This window comes from Sapajus apella, unplaced genomic scaffold (genome assembly GCF_009761245.1).
Source record: "Sapajus apella isolate SASKATOON/1434 unplaced genomic scaffold, GSC_monkey_1.0 scaffold9, whole genome shotgun sequence".
NCBI lineage: Eukaryota > Metazoa > Chordata > Mammalia > Primates > Cebidae > Sapajus > Sapajus apella.
The window spans coordinates 7907829-7927526 of record NW_022436949.1 but is presented as its reverse complement, the minus strand read 5'-3'; the positions used below and the strand labels follow the sequence as shown (position 1 = coordinate 7927526).

Here is a 19698-nt window from a genome sequence, read left to right as displayed (position 1 = left end):
ACCATCACCACAATCAAGACAATGAATGTATCATGCCCCAGAAAGTCTTCTCATGCCACTAGGTAATTCCTCTCTCCCATCCCTCCATACCTTCCCATCTTTAGACAACCACTGATTGATCTGGTTTTTGTCATTATAGGTTACACTGCATTTCTATAAATAAAATCACACAGTATGTCCTCCCTCCCCAAGTTTCTGGCTTCTTTTACTCAGCATAATTATTTTGAGAGTCAACTCTGTTGCTGCATGTATCAATACGTAGTTCATTCCTTTCTAGTGCTGAATAGTATTTCATTTGTAAATATACCACATTATGTTTATGCATTCACATGCTTTTTTGTTTTTGGAGACAGTCTCACTCTGTTGCCCAGTCTCAAATTCCTAGGCTCAAGGGATCCTCCTCTTGAACCTCCCAAGTAGCTAGGACTACAGGCCCATGCCACCAGTCCAGTCTATTTTTTTAAATGTATTTTTTTGTGGAGATGAGGTCTCCCTATGTTGCCCAGACTGGTCTCAAACTCCTAGCCTCAACAATCCTCCCAGCTCAGCCTCCCAAAGCACCGGGATTACACCACACCTGGCCCCCATTCACATGTAGATGGACATTTAGGTTGTTTCCAGTTTGGGGCTATTACAAATAAAGATATTATGAACATTTGTAATATGTTCATAATATCTAAGTATTAACATATCCTTTCATTTATCATGGGTAAAAAACTAGGAGTGAAATGACTAATATACTAGGGATGTGGTTAACTCTTTAAGAAACTGCCAAATGATTTTCCAAATAGTTTGTACCATCTAACATTCCCACCAACAGTGTATAAGACTTCCAGTTCCTCTACACTCTCCCCAACCCTTGGTATGACAGCTCTTTAAATTGTGGTCTTGACAATAGGTGTATAGCGGTTAATTCATTACGGTTTTAATTTACACTTTCTTAAAATGTATAATGACATTGAACATTATTTTTATGTACTCATTTGCCTCTTTATATCTTCTTTGGCCAACTGTCTATTTTAATCTTTTTCCCATTTTTAAGAAATTAAGTTGTTTTCCTATTGAGTTTTGAATAATTCTTTAAATAGTGTCTATGTAAGTCCTCCATCAGATCTGCAAATTTTTTCCAAGTCTGAAGCTTGTCTCTTTATTTCCCTAGCAGTGACTTCGAGAAGCATACATTCTTAATTTTGATTAAGTGCAATTTATGAATTTGTTCTTTTATGAATAACAAATTTATCAGTTGCACTTAATCTAAATTATATTGGTGTTAGAGCTAAGAACTCTTGTCTAACACAGGGTAACTATCTGTTTCTCTCAGATGATTTATAGTTTTAGGTATTACATTTAGGTCTATGAACCATTTCTCTGGTATTCTGCCTTGCAATATCTACTTACCTTGCCTTTCTAAACTCCTCCATCTCCCTACTCAGAGACTGACAGGCACTGCCTGGGTTCCCCTACACTATGGCCCCTAAAGAATTGTCAAGCAGTACCCTGGACAAACTGTAGAGCTCATCTAGCTTGCTTCCCATCTCTCCTGGGTCACTGCCCAGTCACTGTGGCAGTATAACTCTGACCCTGCTGGTCATGTTTTCCTTATTACTTCCATGCTTATTCCTTGTGGTCAACTGAACTAGGCATGGGGTTAGCCATGATGTTAGCTATGAATTACAAAGAAAAGCGCATGAAAGAGAGAGATGTAACTATATAGAAATAGAGAATTACATGAGGCTGGAGTGTTGTCTTTATGGCCTAAGCCTGGAAGGTCAAGTAAATTACAGACTCTTCAGTTAACAGGACACTTCCACTTTGTGAGCAAAGTGACTTACCTTTCTGAAGGACATCAGCTACTCTGGCTGTAGAATGGAGATACTGATGCCAACTTTATAGAGCTGTGTGAAGATTGTAAGAAATAATGGTAAATGTTTTAGTACAGTGCACATAGAAAAATCTTGACAAATACTAACAATTATTTTATTATTACATACGCCATCTACATCTAGGCCTGCAGCTGCCCTTAATAATAGAAAGGCAGAGTGGAACTTAGTTTTTGATACATTTAGCCAACTATATCTTGCCCTGGCAGAAATGGACTCCTCACCCTTCAGTGCCCAGTGGCCACCAGCAATCAGAACAGATGGGCTGGCTTCACTTACTGTCCACTTCACTGCTGTCCAATTTAAACTTTTCTTGATGTCTTCAGGCCAAATGTATAGACTTACAAATCTATAGATATAAATATATTACCATATGGAACTGTTCTTAGGGATGGTTGAGTAATAACTCCTAACACTAGTGTCATCCATTGAGTGTCCATTTTAGGCTTACCACTGTATTAGATATTATTGTCCCCATCTAACAAGTAAGTGCCAAAGGCCTACACTTTGAAGTACACTAAGGACTCCATTTCTGTTCTGCTTCCCCTTCCCTTATTATCAGCTGTCGAACTCATCAAAACTGCCATGGGAGTTCCTCTGGTTCTCAGCCTAGGACACACATTAGAATCATTTGGAGATCTTTAAAAAAATAGCAATGCCCAGACTCAGTCACTTCTAGTTAATTATGATACACAACATGGGTAAAAACAAGAACAAAACACTGCTAGACCCAAATATTATTAACTGTGGGCTAATAAATAATGAAAATGTATGCAACAGGCCCTGAGAGAATGCCTGAGGACCTCTCCTTCAAAGCACATTTTATCAATTATTTTGCCCAGAGTGTTCCCTCTCTCTTCTTCCTCCCTCCTTCTTCTGTTTTTAATTGTTCACTCTGGCTTCTCTTTCTCTTCTTCCTTCCTCCCCCATTGTCCCCTCCTTCTTCTATTTCTTTAATTGTTCACTTCTGGCTTCACAAGACTGAGACTGTAAGAAGACTATTAAATGAAGAGTTTGTGGCTCTGACAATTGGTTCATTGTAATGGATATTCTGATTGCTTCACCAACACCTTCTCCCTCTTCTCTTGACAAGTTATCTTGACTTTCAGATGCATATCCTTGCCTCCAATCCAGACCCATTTCTAAGCCTGCGTGAGGCACATGGATCAGGCCTAAGGTAATCTCCAGACCCTGCTGGAGTTAGAGGTTCACAGACAGAAAAGTAGTAGCCCAAAAGAGGCACATGTGGCCTATGGAATAAAGTTGTTGTCTTCTGAGTGCATTTCTGGAAGCAGCCCCAACCCCAACCCTAGACTCAATAGCTCTAGGAGTTGCTGGAAGCCATCTTGTGGACACATGGGGTAGCCTGCTGTAGAATGAAGCTTGTTCCAGAGAAAGCAGAAATGAGAGATGCAAAGAATCAGTCTTTCATGACATCTCTGATTTACTGAATTAGACCAATCCTGAAACCTACTATGCTTCTGGCAGTGAAATGAACCAATAAATTTCCTTTAATGTTTAAGCTGGCTTGAGATGGGTTTTCCACTACTTGCAACCAGATGCATCCTGAAAGATCCACAGCACATTTTATGAGGAAGGGAATACCTGTTTTTTAAAAATTGAATTACATTTGGAAAAGCAGAGTGTTATAAACAACATATTCAAGTTTTAAATACTTTTTATTGTCATATTTAGCAGCTATTGCCATACTAAGAACTGCTATTTGGCTTCAGGTTGTTTTTTTAAGAAATGCGGCAAGCTGTGTCAGTCGGCTTATTCTGTAATTATAGTGAAAAGCTTCAGTATGCAGTAATTGCTATCCTATAGAAGGCCATTAGTATGGGGTTAATACCAGATGAACAAGAAAGATAATATCAGGCAAATAAAACACACAGTAAAACAATAATAGCACAATGGTTTTATTGATGGCAGAAGAAGAAATTCTTCCTTTCACTTGTAAAAGGTATTTGCTTTATTTTAACTCAGTATCCTTTCCCATTCTTTGTGTGAGTTGAATGTTTTTTCCACCCTAAAATCTGCTTTTTCTTTCTTCAAATAATAATATCCACCACAGGTGCTACTTATTCTGAAGAGAAAGTGGAAGGTCAACAGGTTGCGACCAGGTTGTTTCAGTCACCGGCTCGCTTCTTCACAAAGACTCTACTTTAAAAAGAAAGGAAGAAAATGAAATTGAAGCCACAAATTAACTTTTCCATACTTTGTCAAGATACATTTCTGCTGAAACTTACATGTAAATGTGAAGTGTTTGTATAAATATAAATAGATCTTGACTAGAATAAATTTTGGATACTGCTAATTTGTGAAACATAATTTTTATAAAGCAACATGAAATAAAAAAGCAAAATATTTTGAAAATAAACTTTTATTTTAGAATTTGTTAAAGTACATCTCTGCCACTGCTATACCCTTTATTGCTGGCGTTTGTTTCAGGAATTTGGATTAACTGGATTGTTTGTAACAGAGGATTACCAAAAACAGATGCAGTCTGCCAATGAACCACGTCTTTCCCTATCCTAATCGCCTCCGGTTCTTCTGTGAACACCTTTGAATTGAGTTGCTCCACACAGGTGATTTATTTTGGTCTGTCACCTCCCCCTGCCTGCTCCCCACATTTATTAGGCACCACTCTAGTTGAAACCACTTTGGGTGGTGACAAGAGAAAGAGCTGAGATAAACGGTGAGAGAAGAATTGTTTGCTCCAGGCCTATTTTAGCCTCATGCATGACAGCGTGCTTGGGCAGGGACTAGTGGAGTTCCTGTGGCTGCATACAAACAACTCCAGCCTGTAAGTCTTCTAAAGTCAAGTCTCCTGCTTAGAAAATAAAGAGCATCGGATACTATAATTCTCACCTGCTGCCTGTTCTGCTGACATGACGGAGTTGTAATAGTTATCTTTATAGTGATCATTTTCCTGACATTGATGCTGGACCAGATTGTCAAAAAAATTCAGCATTTAAAAATATATCTTTTATTAGTTAAAAATGGTGTTAAAAACCGGGTCTTTGAAAATAAGCTTACAGTACCTATGCAGTAGTCTATGTTTAGCTATTGGTTTTAAGTTTTCTGACTAATATGTGAAACTGTGAATACCATTCTTTCATCAAACAAAGAAGAAACTAGAAGTTCCAAGTGAGTCAACATTTATTTAACTGCTTTACACATTGAGCCTTGACCTCTATGGCGGCAGGAGCATCCTGCTGATCTGTCTTACAAATGGTTCCTACACAGATCTCTGCCATCTCTCTTTTCACAGCAGGACATGCAACTCTAACCAATGTTTGAGTGGACCAGTGCAATAGCTTCTTAGGCTCTTTCCCTCCTGGTGCTATAATCCATCCTATACCCAGCTGCAGTATTTCCTAAGCTCAATTTTGATCATATCACTCTCTTAATCAGAAGTTCACTATAGCACCAAACACAACAAATTCAAACTCTTATGTTTCTGAAGCCATGCTGTTTTCACCACCGAAAAATATTTTTAACACCCATTGTTTTGGTTCATATTCTCTGTTGTAGTCACTGAGAGTCACTTGGTATGTACTCTGCTTCCCCACTTAAACTTTCCTTTGCCTATACAGTGTCTTCAGAGGACTCCACCCTACCAGGACTGTGCAGCTTAAACTTCATGTCTAAGGGCTGCTCCTATTAATCAGTATCTAGTTCCTAGGGCTCCACTCAAGTCAGAAACCTCTCCAAACACACAAAGTTTTGGTTGGACTAAATAACTGTGTATAATTTCTCTATTTTATATCTGCTTATATTTCTAAGCTGTCTGTAACAGTTATGACAGTGTCCAGCAACTAGAAGTCTGGAATTTTGGGGTCTATCTCCTCTAAAGTCTCAGATCTGACTTGTCACCACTTTTTCCTCAAACTTGGGACTATTTTCCCACATGCTCCCTGAGACCTCCTCTCACGTAGCCCTGATTCCAAAGCCCTGCTTTGTTAGTCCTTGAAGCTGTCCTTAATATAGGGCTCAAGTGGAATCTAATTCTCTCGCCACAATGAGGAAGTCTATGTGTGTGGAGGTTTGGGGGAAGGGGGCTCTGTGGGGGCCTTGAAAAAAGTTTTAAGATAATCAAAGAATGGGAAAATTACATGTCTAAAATTTTATCAAAACATACTGATTTAATAAATACTTACTGAACAGCTATCGTGTCATTTATTACCTAGCAAAGTACTCAAAACATAAAAAGAAAGCCTATGACTATGAAAGTATGCTTTTTAAAAGTGATAATAGAAAGCACCTTAAGTGTTTTTCACCACCTTGACAATTTTAGAAAACAAAACCTTAGAAAATTTCAGCATATTTTAGAATTCATGCTTAATTTGCTGGAAGTCAAATGGCTGGCTATAATGTTCACCTTCTTTTTAGAAGTTTAAGTTAATAAAAACCAAGAATGGGGAAACAAAATCTCTTCTCTCAAGAAGATAATATATTCCATTACATAAGAGCAGAATGTTATTATTTTTGAAACTCCCATTCAAAGACAGTATGTCAAAGAAATATTTCATTCTACTTCATAGCCTTTCATAACATATGCTTGAATTAAAATGCAAAACTAAGCAAAATTTTCTTCAAACAAGACCACATGTGTCTTGCTTTTTTTTTAGGGTGAATTTTGTAGTGAGAGTTTTAAAATGATACCATCATGGCACTCATCCCCCACCAATTAATTTTCTTATTGATATCAGGAATCCAAAATATCTGCATCATATATATCCCATGTTAACAGTACAATCCAAAGCAAGCATTTATTAAGATGGAAGTTTTAACACAGGGATCACAGAAAACCACTAAGATTGTGATGTTTAAGTTGATTAAGAACTGTTTGGGTTGTTATTTGATATAGATAAACTATAGTTACCCTACGATTATGGTTTATAATTTATTTTAGAGCAATATATTCTTTTTCAAAGGAAATTTCCCATGGAACCCTAGTATATAAAATATATGAAAGAAATTAAAGAAGGGTCAAGAGGACTAACAGTCCCCTCATCTGACTGCTGCCTCGCTCACGTTCACTGCCTCCTCTCTATTTCTAGCTCGGCTAGATCCTACCTGCCTTCAACAGCCCTGAAGAAACCGAGTCCACTGTTAAACAATGGCTGCCTTGACAATATTTGGCCACAATTTAAAACCTTGTTTTAAGCAATTAGAAAGACCTCAAATACCCTGATTTCCTTTCCTTTGGATGAATATACAGTAGTGGGATTGCTGGATCATATGATACTTCTATTTTTAATTTTTTTAGGAACCACCTTACTGTTCTCCATAGTGGCTGCACTAATTTACATTTGCACCAACAACACACAAAGGTTCTCCTTTCTCCACATCCTTGCTAGCATTCATTATTGCCTTTCTTTTGGATAAAAGTCATTTTAACTGAGGTAAAGTGATATCTCATTGTATTTGATTTTCATTTCTCTGATGATTAATGATGTTGAGTATTTTTTCATATACCTGTTGGCCATTTGTATGTCTTCTATTGAGAAATGCCTATTCAGGTCTTTTGCCCATTTTAAAAATCAGATTTTTTTTTCCTGAGTTGTTTGAGCTTATATATTCTGGTTATTAAGCCCTTGTCAGATGGGTAGTTTGAAAATATCTTCTCCCATTCTGCGGGTTGTCTCTTTACTTTATTGACAGTTTTCATTGCTGTGCAGTATCTTTTTAACTTGATTTTATTCCATTTGTTCATTTTTGCTTGGTTATCTGTGCTTTTGAGGTCTTACTCAAAAAGTTTTTGCCCAGACCAATGTCCTAGAGTGTTTCTTCAATGTTTTCTTCTACTAGCGTCATAGTTTCAAGTCTTAGATTTAGGTTTTTTTCGTTTGTTTTGCTTTTTTTAAAGACAGAGTCTTGCTTTGTCACCAGGCACCAAGCTGTAGTACAGTGGTGCCATCTAGGCTCACTGCAACCTCCACCTCCCGGGTTCAAGCAATTCTCCAGCTTCAGCCTCCCGAGTAGCTGGGACTACAGGTGTGCGCCACCATGCCCAGCTAATTTTTGTATTGGTAGAGATGGGGTTTCACTATGTTGGCCACAATGGTCTCAATCTCTTGACGTCATGGTCCGCCTGCCTTGGCCTTCCACCATGCCCAGCCGATTTAAGTCTTTAATCCATTATGATTTGATTTTTGCTTATGGTGAGAGTAGGGATCTGGTTTCATTCTTCCATATACGAATATCCATTTTTCCCAGGACCATTTATTGGAGAGACTATCATCACTCCAATGTATGTTCCTGGCATCTATGTCAAAAATGAGTTGACTGTAAATATAGAGATTTATTTCTGGATTCTCCATTCTGTTCCATTGGTCTGTTTGTTTTTATGTTAGTACTATGCTGTTTAGTTTACTATGGCTTTGTGCTACAATCTGAAGTTAGGTATTCTGATGCTTCCAGCTTTCTTCTTTTGCTCAGGATAGCTTTGGTTTTTCTGGGACTTTTATGGTTCCATATAAATTTTAGAATTATTTTTTCTATTTATGTGAAGGATGTCCTTGTTATTTTAATAGAGATTTCATTAAGTCTGTAGATTGCTTTGGGTAGTACTGTCATTTTAACAATATCAATTCTTCTAATCCATAAACATGGAGTATCTTCCTATCTTTTTGTGTCCTCTTCAATTTCTTTTATCAATGTTTTACAGTTTTCGCTGTAGAGATCTTTCACTTCTTTGGTTAAGCTTATTCCTAGGTATTTTATTGCATTTGTAGTTATTTTAATTGGGATTACTTTCTTGGTTTTCTTTTCAGATTGTTTGCTGTTGAGGCCAGGTGCAGTGGCTCATGCCTGTAATCCCAGCACTTTGGGAGACTGAGGCAGGCAGATTGCTTGAACTTAAGTTTGAGACCAGCCTGGGCAACATGGCAAAACACCATCTCTACAAAAAATACAAAAATTAGCCAGGTGCCTGTAGTCCTAGCTACTAGAGAGGCTGAGATGGTGGGACATTTTGAGCCCAGAAGGCAAAGGCTGGAGTGAGCGAGATGGTGCCACTGTACTCCAGCCTGGGTGACAGAGCTAGACCCTGTCTCAAAAAAGAAGAAAAACGAAAAAAAAAAAAACATGACTGTTTGTGGTTGACATATAGAAACAGTAGCATTTTTGTATGTTGATTTTGTATCCTGCAACTTTACTGAATTTATTAGTTTTAGTAGTTTTTTGGTAGACTCTAGGCTTTTCTAAATATAAGATCACACCCTCTGCAAACAAGAATAATTTGACTCTTCCTTTCCAATTTGGATGTTCTTTATTTCGTTCTCTTGTTTAATTGCTCTGGCTAGGACTTCTATTTTATTCAACTATGTTGAATAAAAGTGGTAAAAGGGTACATCCTTGTCTTGTTCCAGATCTTAGAGGAAAGACTTGCAGTTTTTCCCCTGTTCAGTATGAGTCTAGCTGTGGGTTTGTTATATATGGCAAAGCTAAGAGAGAATTCTCAGTTTTCATTCACCTTTAAAGGTGATTTAATTATAAGCACACTGAGCTTATTTTATAATTGTATGTTCAGTCTAACACAACACAAATATGTTAAAGTCTTTACATATTCTTTTGCTTCTGCTTAAAAACAGACATGGACACTAAATGACAAACCAGTTTTCCATGCCATGAGAAAAATACTTAGAGTCAAGAAGTAGCTCTTTTGTGACACTATGGACAGTAGGTCAGGACTGTTGACTTGATGACCTGGTGTTAGCCACACACATACAAAAAAAAAAAAAAAAAAAACAGTGATAAAAGCAAAAAGGTGCTACACTGGCTTGCTACAGTAATTCAGAAGTCAATTAGCATTCGACTTCTACTCTAGGCAGACTACTACTGTATGAGAAGCTGAGGGTCAGAAAATAGATGAAAAAAATTTCTTCACTTAGAATGGCAGAACTAATTTTTAGTCAGTAAAGGAACTCTGGGAAGCTAAAGATATATCACATTCTAGGATACTACTGCCCAGCAGAAATATCACGAGACATATGTAATTTTAAATTTTCTAGTAGACGCATTAAGAGAAGTAAAAATAAATAAGTAAAATTAATTTAATCCCATATTTTATATAACTCAATATATTCAAAATGCTACACTTTTTTGAAATTTTAATTTATTTATTTATTGAGACAAAGTCTCGCTCTGTTGCCCAGGCTGGAGTGCAGTGGTACGATCTTGACTCACTGTAACCTCCACCTCCTGGGTTCAAGTGATCCCCCTAACTCAACCTACTGAGTGGCTAGGATTACAGATGTGTACCATCATGCCCAGCTATTTTTTGTATTTTTAGTAGATGTGGGTTTCACCATGTTGATCAGGTTAGTCTTGTACTCCTCACCCTAAGTGATCCAACTGCCTCGGCCTCCCAAAATGCTGAGATTACAGGCATGAGCCACTGTGCCTGGCCTCGAAATACTATCACTTCAACATGTAATCAATATAAAATTATTAATGAGATATTTTAATTTTCCCTAAGTCTGTGAAATTTGGTGTGTGGTTTTCATATTACACACATCTCATTTCAGACCAGCTACATTTCAAAGGCTCACTAGTCACAGCTGGTTTGAAAAACTAAGGAGTGGCCTGGCGTTGTGGCTCACACCCGTAATCCAAGCACTTTGGGAGGCTGAGGCAGGTGGATCACCTGAGGTCAGGAGTTCAAAACCAGCCTGGCCAACATGGTGAAACTCTGTCTCTACTCAAAATACAAAAATTAGCCAGGTGTGATGGCACACACCTGTAATCCCAGCTACTCGGGGAGCTAAGGCAGGAGAATCACTTCAACCCGGGAGGAAGAGGTTGCAGTGGGCCAAGATCGTGCCACTGCACTCCAGCCTGGGTGACAGAGTGAGACTCCATCTCAAAAAACAAAAACAAAAACGAAAACAAAAAAAAAAAGAAAAAACTGAGGAGCCACTTAGCAGGGGAAAAATAACAATATGGATAACAGTCTTAGCAAAATGAGTAGCTGAAATGAAGAACTGAGAACAATTCTAAAATATTCTCAGTGGTCTTGCTACTAAGAAGAGGAAACTGAGAAAAAAGATATACTTAAGTTCAAAATAGTCTTTAGGGTGATACATACCAAAATCTGTAATGGGAAAGCTGATAATTTAAAAAGAAGTTCAAAAGCACTAGCAAATTTTTTTTAAAAATAGATGTGTTAGCAAAGATTAAAAAGGCAGAAGCATTTCCTTCCCAAAAAAAAAAAACATGTTGTGAAATAAGGCCTCTGTTCACCAGCATGCCTTAGACCAGTCCCATAATTTTCTGACTTTTTTGTAATATTTCTTGTCCTTCCTATAGAAGATGATTTTTACACAGCTACTTTCTTTAGGAAAATTTGGATTGACAATACATAGCCCCCCAAGTACATTTCAATAAGTAATCATGTTGTGTTTATTTCCTGAAGATATAACTATGAAACTTTCACTCTTTCTTAAAAAGGACTGAAATTAATTAAACAAAAAACAAACTCAATTAGCTAGGTTGGTGGTTAGTTCTTTGGTTTTTTTTTTTTTTTTTTTCTCATTTCTGCTTTCAAACGCATAGCCATTTCACAGAACATCATCACTTCCAATAGAAGATAGCAGGTATAGGGGGAAAAGGAGATTAGTTATAGCATTTTAGGGAAAATTTGGTAGAAAAGTAGTGTTTAACTATGGTATAACTTTTTTTTTTTTTTTTTTGAGACAGAGTTTTACTCTTTTGGCCGAGGCTGGAATGCAATGGCCTGATCTCGGTTCACTGCAACTTCTGCCTCCTGGGTTCAAGCGATTCTCCTGACTCAGCATCCTGGGTAGCTGGGATTACAGGCATGTCCCACCACACCCAGCTAATTTTGTATTTTATTAGAGATGGGGTTTCTCCATATTGGTCAGGCTGGTCTCCAATTCCCGACCTCAAGTGATCTGCCTGCCTCGGCCTCCCAAGGTGCTGGGATTACATGCGTAAGCCACCATGCCCGGCCTAACTATGGTATAATCTTACATACTTTATAATTGAAAGTAGTTTTAAATAAAGTTTTTCTATGTATATTATTATAAAATATCAGTAATTGGACCAAGTATGGTGGCTCACACCTGTAATCCCAGCACTTTGGGAGGCCAAGGCAGGTTGATCACCTAAGGTCAGGAGTTCAAGACCAGCCTAGCCAACATAGTGAAATCGTGTCTCTACTACAAATACAAAAAAAAAAAAAAAATTAACTGGGCTTGGTGGTGGATGCCTGTAATCCCAGCTACTCAGGAGACTGAGGCAGGAGAATCGCTTGAACCCACGAGGCAGAAGTTGCAGTGTGCCAAGATCATGCCACCGCACTCCAGCTTGGTCAACAAGAGTGAAACTTTGTCTCAAAAAAAAAAAAAAAAGTCACTAATTGGACTTATATGGTTAACATGAATTGCATCTTTCTTTATATGAAAACAACTTCACCATGTTAACTTTACCTTTTCCTATTAGTTCCGAGCCCGGGGCGGTTGGTAAAACTGCTGGGTTGGCCGAGTGGATCGTCTTGGCTGGCCATCACCTCCCCTACGGAACTCCAGAGTTTGGTCGTATGTGCCTTCTTCCTCCTATTTGCAAGAGTAGTGATTTTACATGTTCAAAATGGCTCCAAGTTTCTTAAGTAAATTATATTTTATGGTCCCCATTTTAATATACTCTCTTAAGCTGCCCTGGAATTCACATATGTCAACTTTTACAACAGAGGAAGGCAAGGGGAAGAAAAAAAAGAAAAAGAAAAAGGTAGGGATACTGTTAAAAGTCTTTTGATCCTTGGTAATAAAAAAATGTCATTTATAGTGGTAAGATTAGAATTGAATTTTATTCTAGAAAAGGAAACTACTTCCAAATAATAGCATGATCATCTCATCAAATGACTTGACATAATCTGGTAAAAACACACAGAAAAGCAAGGATTATAATAACATTTTTCTTGAATATTTGGGCTTCTAAATGTTTCTAGGTATTTATCATGGAAAAGGGTTTTGGTAGAATAAAGAAAACGGGTTGAAGAGCCAAAGAATGTTCACCAGCTGTCTGTCCTCATCTGATGAAATCTCCAACATTGTTAAGAAACTTACATCTAGAGACAGAAAAAAATAATGGTTTGGAATAGGGGAGGAATACAATTTACATATAAAGAAAGCTTCATGCAAGATAGAGAGATCACCACAGTAAGACTCAAACTATTTTATTTTTATTTGCTTTCTTACTGAGTGGGTATATCTACCAGCTCAAGGAATAGCATAGGGAAATTAGGATAAGCAGATTAAATAGCAGAAACAGTACAGTTAATTATACTATTTGAAAAGGACTTAGAAGCAACAAAATGTAGCCAAAGCCACACTGGTTTCTTACTGAGTGCTGCCACCCTGTTATTTTAGTTTTTGAATTAACACAGCTATGAAATATGTGCCCTATTAAAGAGATAAAAAATTAGCTCTGTTTTCTTTATGGAAAAGAAAGCATCAATTTCACTAAGTAGAGAGTTTAAATTCCAAGTGAATTATCAGAACACAATAATTCGCATGATTTTGGAAATTAATCCGATTTTTTCTCTTCCTTACTTTATCTTTGAATCTTCTTTATCAAAATATTGCTTTCCTTTGATCTTATTAATAATATAGAAAAGTAAATGAAAAGACTGAGTTATACTTTAAATTTTTATATATCCGATTACTGCAATTTTACCTAATGGAAACAAAGATGCTAAGATAATTTGGTCAAATCCTATTATTTAGCAACAATATTTAACATTTGGCATGAATATAATTCTCATTTTTAGACATCCTCCACAGTATTCTTTAAAAAACAGAAGTATTATTTCCACTTTATTAAAGAATACTGAAGCCTGGGAAAGCTATGTGACTTTGCTCTAATACTTCTAAGACAAATTTGAGTTTTAATGATCATCCTCAGGGGCCTATCATCACTGAAATAAGAGAATGCAGAAATCTGACAATATATCTGGTATAATTAAATAAATATCTCCCAGAGATAAACTTTCAGACAAGTTCTCCTTTCTCTATATCCCCTTCATTAACAATCAATCTCAAAATGGTTAGAAGCATCAGATATTATAGCTGTAATTTAGCAAAGCACTTAAAATGCAGGAAGAAAAATATAAAAGTATTCAGTAAAGAAGTTATTTTTTATTATTCTGGTCAGTGTTCTGAATGATGATTGTCAAGTATTATAGCTAAATGTGAAAAGTAGCTATTTTAAGACAAATGACAACATTTGAAACTCTGCATATTAACTGAAAACTATGAAAATATATTTGGTATTATAGGAGATGAAGTAATTATTTCAGGAATTAGAATGGAATGCTATTTTTCTCTACACTTGCCTGCAGAACTGGCTGGAGAACATCTAAAAATCTGTTTTTTATCAATAAAATACACAGAGGTAGGACACTATATTTGCTGAGAGTCAGCTGAATTTACGTAATAAAAATGACAATGCTATTTGAAAATCTGTCTCTGTCCACTGTGTTTAAAAAAAATCCATGAACTGAACTAACCAGAGGCAAGTAAATGGTTTTATAGAGATAACCAGCTAAGAGATTTCTTTCACATAACTTGATGTCTTTGATCTGTCTATATAAAGTAGAAGCCAAGAAAAAAAAAAAAAGGATACTGACAGTTTGGTTTTCAGTTACAGTATTGTCAGAGGCACAATCTGTGCTTTTTAACTTTTAAATATTCCTCCTGCAGAGCTGTGGTGAGCAAATTTGATTACCCACAACAATAACTTTTTGTAGTCTATGGCTAGTAATTTTTAGCACAGAATGAGTACTTCTTTCCTCTTTATAGAACACACACTTGATTTAATAGATCAGTTTATTTTCAGTCATCTTTGAATGAAATTTTACTTTATTCCTCTTCTAGACTATCTTCTTCCTCAGTACTCTATAACAGATTTACGACTCAAAAAAATAATTTTAATTTCATAGTTCACATTTTTAAAAAATCTGACACTACATTATAGCTGGCACCATTTTGGAAGGCTATCTAATCCATCCTTCTAGATTCAACAGATGAATGTATAAACCAAGAGAGGTGAAGTGACTTTCCCAAGTCATAGAGCTCATTAGAGGAAGAGTCCAAACCAGGGTCATTTTCTTTCTGTCTCACAGGCAAGGTTCTTTGCAAGACCTGCAATAATTTTCATAAAAGGTAACTGTTCAATGTCAACTTCACCTAAGCTTCTGAGATTTAGAATCATTTTATTTAGACTCAGGGTTTTGCACCAGAAATAGACGCCCCTGCTTTAAGTTGTCCTGCCTTTCTGAGCCAAACCAATGTTTTTCTTAAATGTATTTGATTGAAGTCTCATGTCTCCCTAAAATGTATAAAACCAAGCTGCACTCCGACCACCTTGGGCACATTGTTCTCAGGATCTCCTGAGGGCTTGTCACGGGCCATGGTCACTCATATTTGGCTCAGAATAAATCTCCTCAAATATATAAAAAAAAAAAAAAGACTTTTGCTCACCTCAGCCATGTTATCAGATAGGTTTTATAAAACTAAATAATATACAAAATGAGCTCTCTTTTATACTAATATTTACCAGTTTATTGCTCCTTCTTAATGAAATGATACAAAAATGCAATAACCATTGACACCAAGCATTAATGCAGTGGTATTTTGAAAACAACAAAAGACAAAAACCAATGCAAAAAGGAGGTACACAACATCATCTATAATGTGTGTTTGACAAGTCACAACTGCATTTTTCCTGCATATCATCTTCAATCTCTCATTACTGCATACTGTAACTGGAGTGAGAACACAAACTTCATATTCCCCATTTATAAATGAGCCATGTTATAAAAGTTCATCATAAATTGGTCACTTGAAACTTGGAACATACTGTACTTCAGTAGGAGGTATGAAACACACTTAAATAGAAGTCAGGTTCTCGGTTTCACAAATATTAAGGTGTAATGCAGCTAAGCATACAAATCAGTCCACTAAGGAAGGATACTCAAGTGAGAGCTATGCTGCCTCCTGGGGGCATTAGGTAATGCCTGGAGGCAGTTGTTATTCTCTCTATTGGTAGAGGCCGCTGATGCTGCTACACATCCTACAATGCACAGGAAAGCCACACAATGAAAAATTATTCAATCCTAATGCCAACAGTGCTGAACAGTTCAGAAAACCCTAGGCTAGGAAAATGACATTTCCTACTCCTGAGTTTCAGAGCAGCCCGGAAAAGAATTCTAAACTTTAGGAAGTTTGGGTTTGAAAGTTTGAGACATTTCTTCCTCTGCTTCTACCCGTAAGACATAAATGTGGACCCAGCTCTCTATGGAAATTTGGGAGGGGGATGTCTATTTGCTGAAAATACTTAAATATTTACCTCTGCTCCAGCCATATACTTAACCTAATGAATCACCTTCTTATTTTATTTTATTTTTTGATGTGGAGTCTTTCTCTGTCACCCAGGCTGGAGTGCAATGGTGCTATCTCAGCTCAAGGCAACCTCCACCTCAAGAGTTCAAGCGATTCTCCCCTGTCAGCCTCCCAAGTAGCTAGGATTACAGGCACCAGCCATCATGCCCAGCTAATTTTTGTATTTCTGTAGAGACGGGGTTTCACCATGTTGGCCAGGCTAGTCTTGAACTCCTGACCTCAGGTGATCCACTCACCTTGGCCTCCCAAAGTGCTGGGAGTGAGCCACTGCACCTGGACTGCCTTATCTTATATTACCATTCCTTCAGCATTATCCCAAGTCATAACTCTGGGAAGAGCTAGTGACAGATTATTTGGTTGGTGGAGGTGGGACATAGGAATGGTAATTATTCTGTTCATTGAAAAAAAAAACTTAGAAAAACTTAATACTGTCATCTAATAGCTATGTTAAGTGTAATTTAATAAAATTTAATCATTTGTTTCTTTTAAGAGAATTTGTATAGTAGTCACAATATATAAGTCAGCATATGAAATTCACTGTACTCTGCAATAGTCCTTGAAATTGAGGATATTTTGAACCAGGAAATGTTGATTCATACATGAACCACTTAATCTATGAATTTCCAAGCCTTTTGCTTGGGTGTTTAGCTTGTGTTTATGGAAATATAAACTAATTTTCACATAAAACTGAAGCAGTCATCATAAAGACAAATCTACTTTCCCAAAACATTATGTAATGGACTTTAAGAGTAAAACTTAAAATATCTTTAAATGCAAGTCTAGTTTTAGATTAACTATACTATTATTCTTCTATATTAGAGTAACCAAAAATTAAAAGCTGAGAATCAGCTCTTATTTATTTTTTTGAGATGGAGTCTTATTCTGTTGCCCAGGTTGGAGTGTGGTGGTGCAATCTTGGCTCACCGCAACCTCCACCTCCCAGGTTCAAGCTATTCTCCTGCCTCAACCTCCCTCGTAGCTGGGATTACAGGCATGCAGCACCATGCCCAGCTAATTTTTTTGTATTTTTAATAGAGATAGGGTTTTACCATGCTGGCCAGGCTGGTCTTGAACTCCTGATCTCAAGTGATCTGCCCACCTGGGCCTCCTAAAGTGCTGGGATTATGGGCAGGAGCCATCACTCCCAGCTCAGCTCTTATTTTCTATGAGATTATAGATAAGCTTAGTGCCCATGGGAGTCATGCATTATTATCAACACTGAACTTTACCAATTATCCTTGTTTAAAAAACATGTTCCACTTTAATACCTGTAGTTCTACTACCAAAAAAAAAAAACAAAAAACCCAAAAAACAAAAAACGTGGGCCCATAGTAGTCTGGAACCACAGATTATAAAATAGAAAAATTTTATAAAGAACAGTTAATCTAACTAAGAGGCTATCATTTGCTCAAGTAACTAGTGCCACTACCTGGGCTAGAACACAGGTTTAACTCACAGTCCTGATTGCCCCTCACTGTGTTACTTAGTAATGAGTGTAAGAAATACAGAGATCATAAATCTCAGAACTACAGGGGAACTGGAGATAAATCTAACAGAGTAGATTTATATTTTATTATTACTTATTTTGAGGATAAATTCAGTACTTTTGTTTCAAAGGAAATCTTATGTAGAATTCCTATATAAAATATATGGGCTCAGGTTAAAGTGGGTGTTTTTATACATTTGTGAGCAGTACCCCCTTGGCTTTCTCTTTCTTGGTTTCTTCAACCTCTGTAGCCCCCAAGCTATAGAAATTAAAAACCCAACCTAGTTCAACCTTTGCTACACACTGAAAACCAATTAGGTCGAGTGACTTGATTAATAAAATGAACTAGTGGAAGAGTCAGAACTGGAATGGAGGGCTCTGGCTCTGAGTTCAGAGCCTTTTTCCCTTGGCCTTCTATCACAGAGAAAATTTAAACCCTACACTTGACTCTTACAAATTAAATGTCTCATTTTATAATAAAAACCATCTTGTATACCTAAATGGAAAAAAAAAATCTCAAGTTTCATTAACATATGAGATAATTATCATATATAACCAAATACAGTAAATTTTGTAACAGGTTAATTTATCTTGGTTTCTGAAGCTTTGAGTAAAACACAGTTCCCCTTTAGAAGAAAACATATTGAGAACTATAGTCTCCCATCCCCTCAGAGCAGCTCTAAGATAATCTCTTTTTATGTACCTCATCCAGTCATATTTTATTTAAACCAAAACATTTTATGACAGAAGAGAAAAAAAAGTGCTAATTCAAGATAAAAGAAAAATCAGATCCAAAACCTTATTACTAAACAACTGTTTCAAAATGCATAGGTGACATAATGTTTTCATTCCTGTATCATGCAAAATTTCAGGAGGATGGCGGGACATCCCATTGTGGTTCTGTTTTTTTTTTTTTTTTCTCTAAATACTATATTTTCTAAAGTTATATTAAAATTGTTTGTGATTCTATAGAATATCATAAAATCATTTTAATACCTAACTCAAGGGTATTATTATATGCTCTACCTAGTAAAGCACAATCTAAACAAGATATCTAAACTTTAACATAAATGAAAAACTGATTTTTAAATGACAGTGGAAGTTAATACAGTACTATTCATCATTGTTCTTCCTGTAACATCACTAAGATCTTCCACACATTAATATGATGTAAACAAGCTGTTTTTGGCAGGTTAAGCACTTGTGAAAATTCAGCGAAACATCAAAAAGCTGCATCCATATTTTAATTAGGATATAGTGCAAAAAAGACAGCAGGAGAGAAGTCACCCTTATTAAATTACAAATGATAAAAGTTATGGATCCTCTTCCATTTGAAAACACATGAGTTTACAACTTAAAACAGAAAAAAGTAGCATGAATGTTCATTCCACTGTGTGCCTGGCATTTGGCATGTTATCTTATTTAATTGCTGTAATAAGGCTTTGAATTAACCTCACCATTTTATAGACGGAAAAACTAAGGCTCAGAGTACTTAGCTCAAAGCTGTGTAAGTGGCCATGCTTCAGTGAGACACTTAAGCTATACATCAGAAGTTCTTTTGATTGCATCATACAGTACACATTTCTATTTCTTGCTTCAGATAGTTTTCCATCAGAAATTTTTTCTACAGCCAATTTTATCTCTGAATTTTGTCTGCTTCATTGAGGTACAGACAAACAGAAATCATATACATTTAAAATGATGCCTTGATGGTGATCATTTCACAGTATATACAAATATCAAAATGTCAAGATACAACTTGATGTTTAGATATTTGTATACACTGCGAAATGATCACCATCAAGGCAATTAACATATCTATCACCTCACAGTTTCCATTTTCTTTCTTCTTTTTTTGTTTTTGTGGAAAAGAGCACAAGATCTACCTTGTTAGCAAATT

General features: G+C 36.5%; 1 protein-coding gene across 8 annotated transcripts in view; it reads right to left on the bottom strand.

Annotated features, from left to right (window-relative positions):
* Positions 1–3775: 3775 nt before the first annotated feature.
* The window catches only part of TDRD3 (tudor domain containing 3), a 180909-nt gene continuing 164986 nt past the window's right edge, over positions 3776–19698 (bottom strand). For 3 of the 8 annotated variants that reach the window (XR_004268812.1, XM_032277333.1, XM_032277329.1), the window contains 2 exons: positions 12341–12466; positions 3779–4043 (listed from right to left, as the gene is read on the bottom strand). Coding sequence is in view for 5 of the 8 variants with exons in the window: in XM_032277333.1 (XP_032133224.1) it covers positions 12350–12466 (117 nt within the window). In the remaining 3 variants the exon portion in view is untranslated. Of the gene's footprint in view, positions 4044–12340; positions 12467–19698 lie in introns of all 8 variants that reach the window. The other 5 variants (XM_032277332.1, XM_032277331.1, XR_004268813.1 and 2 more) reach the window with 3 other exon arrangements.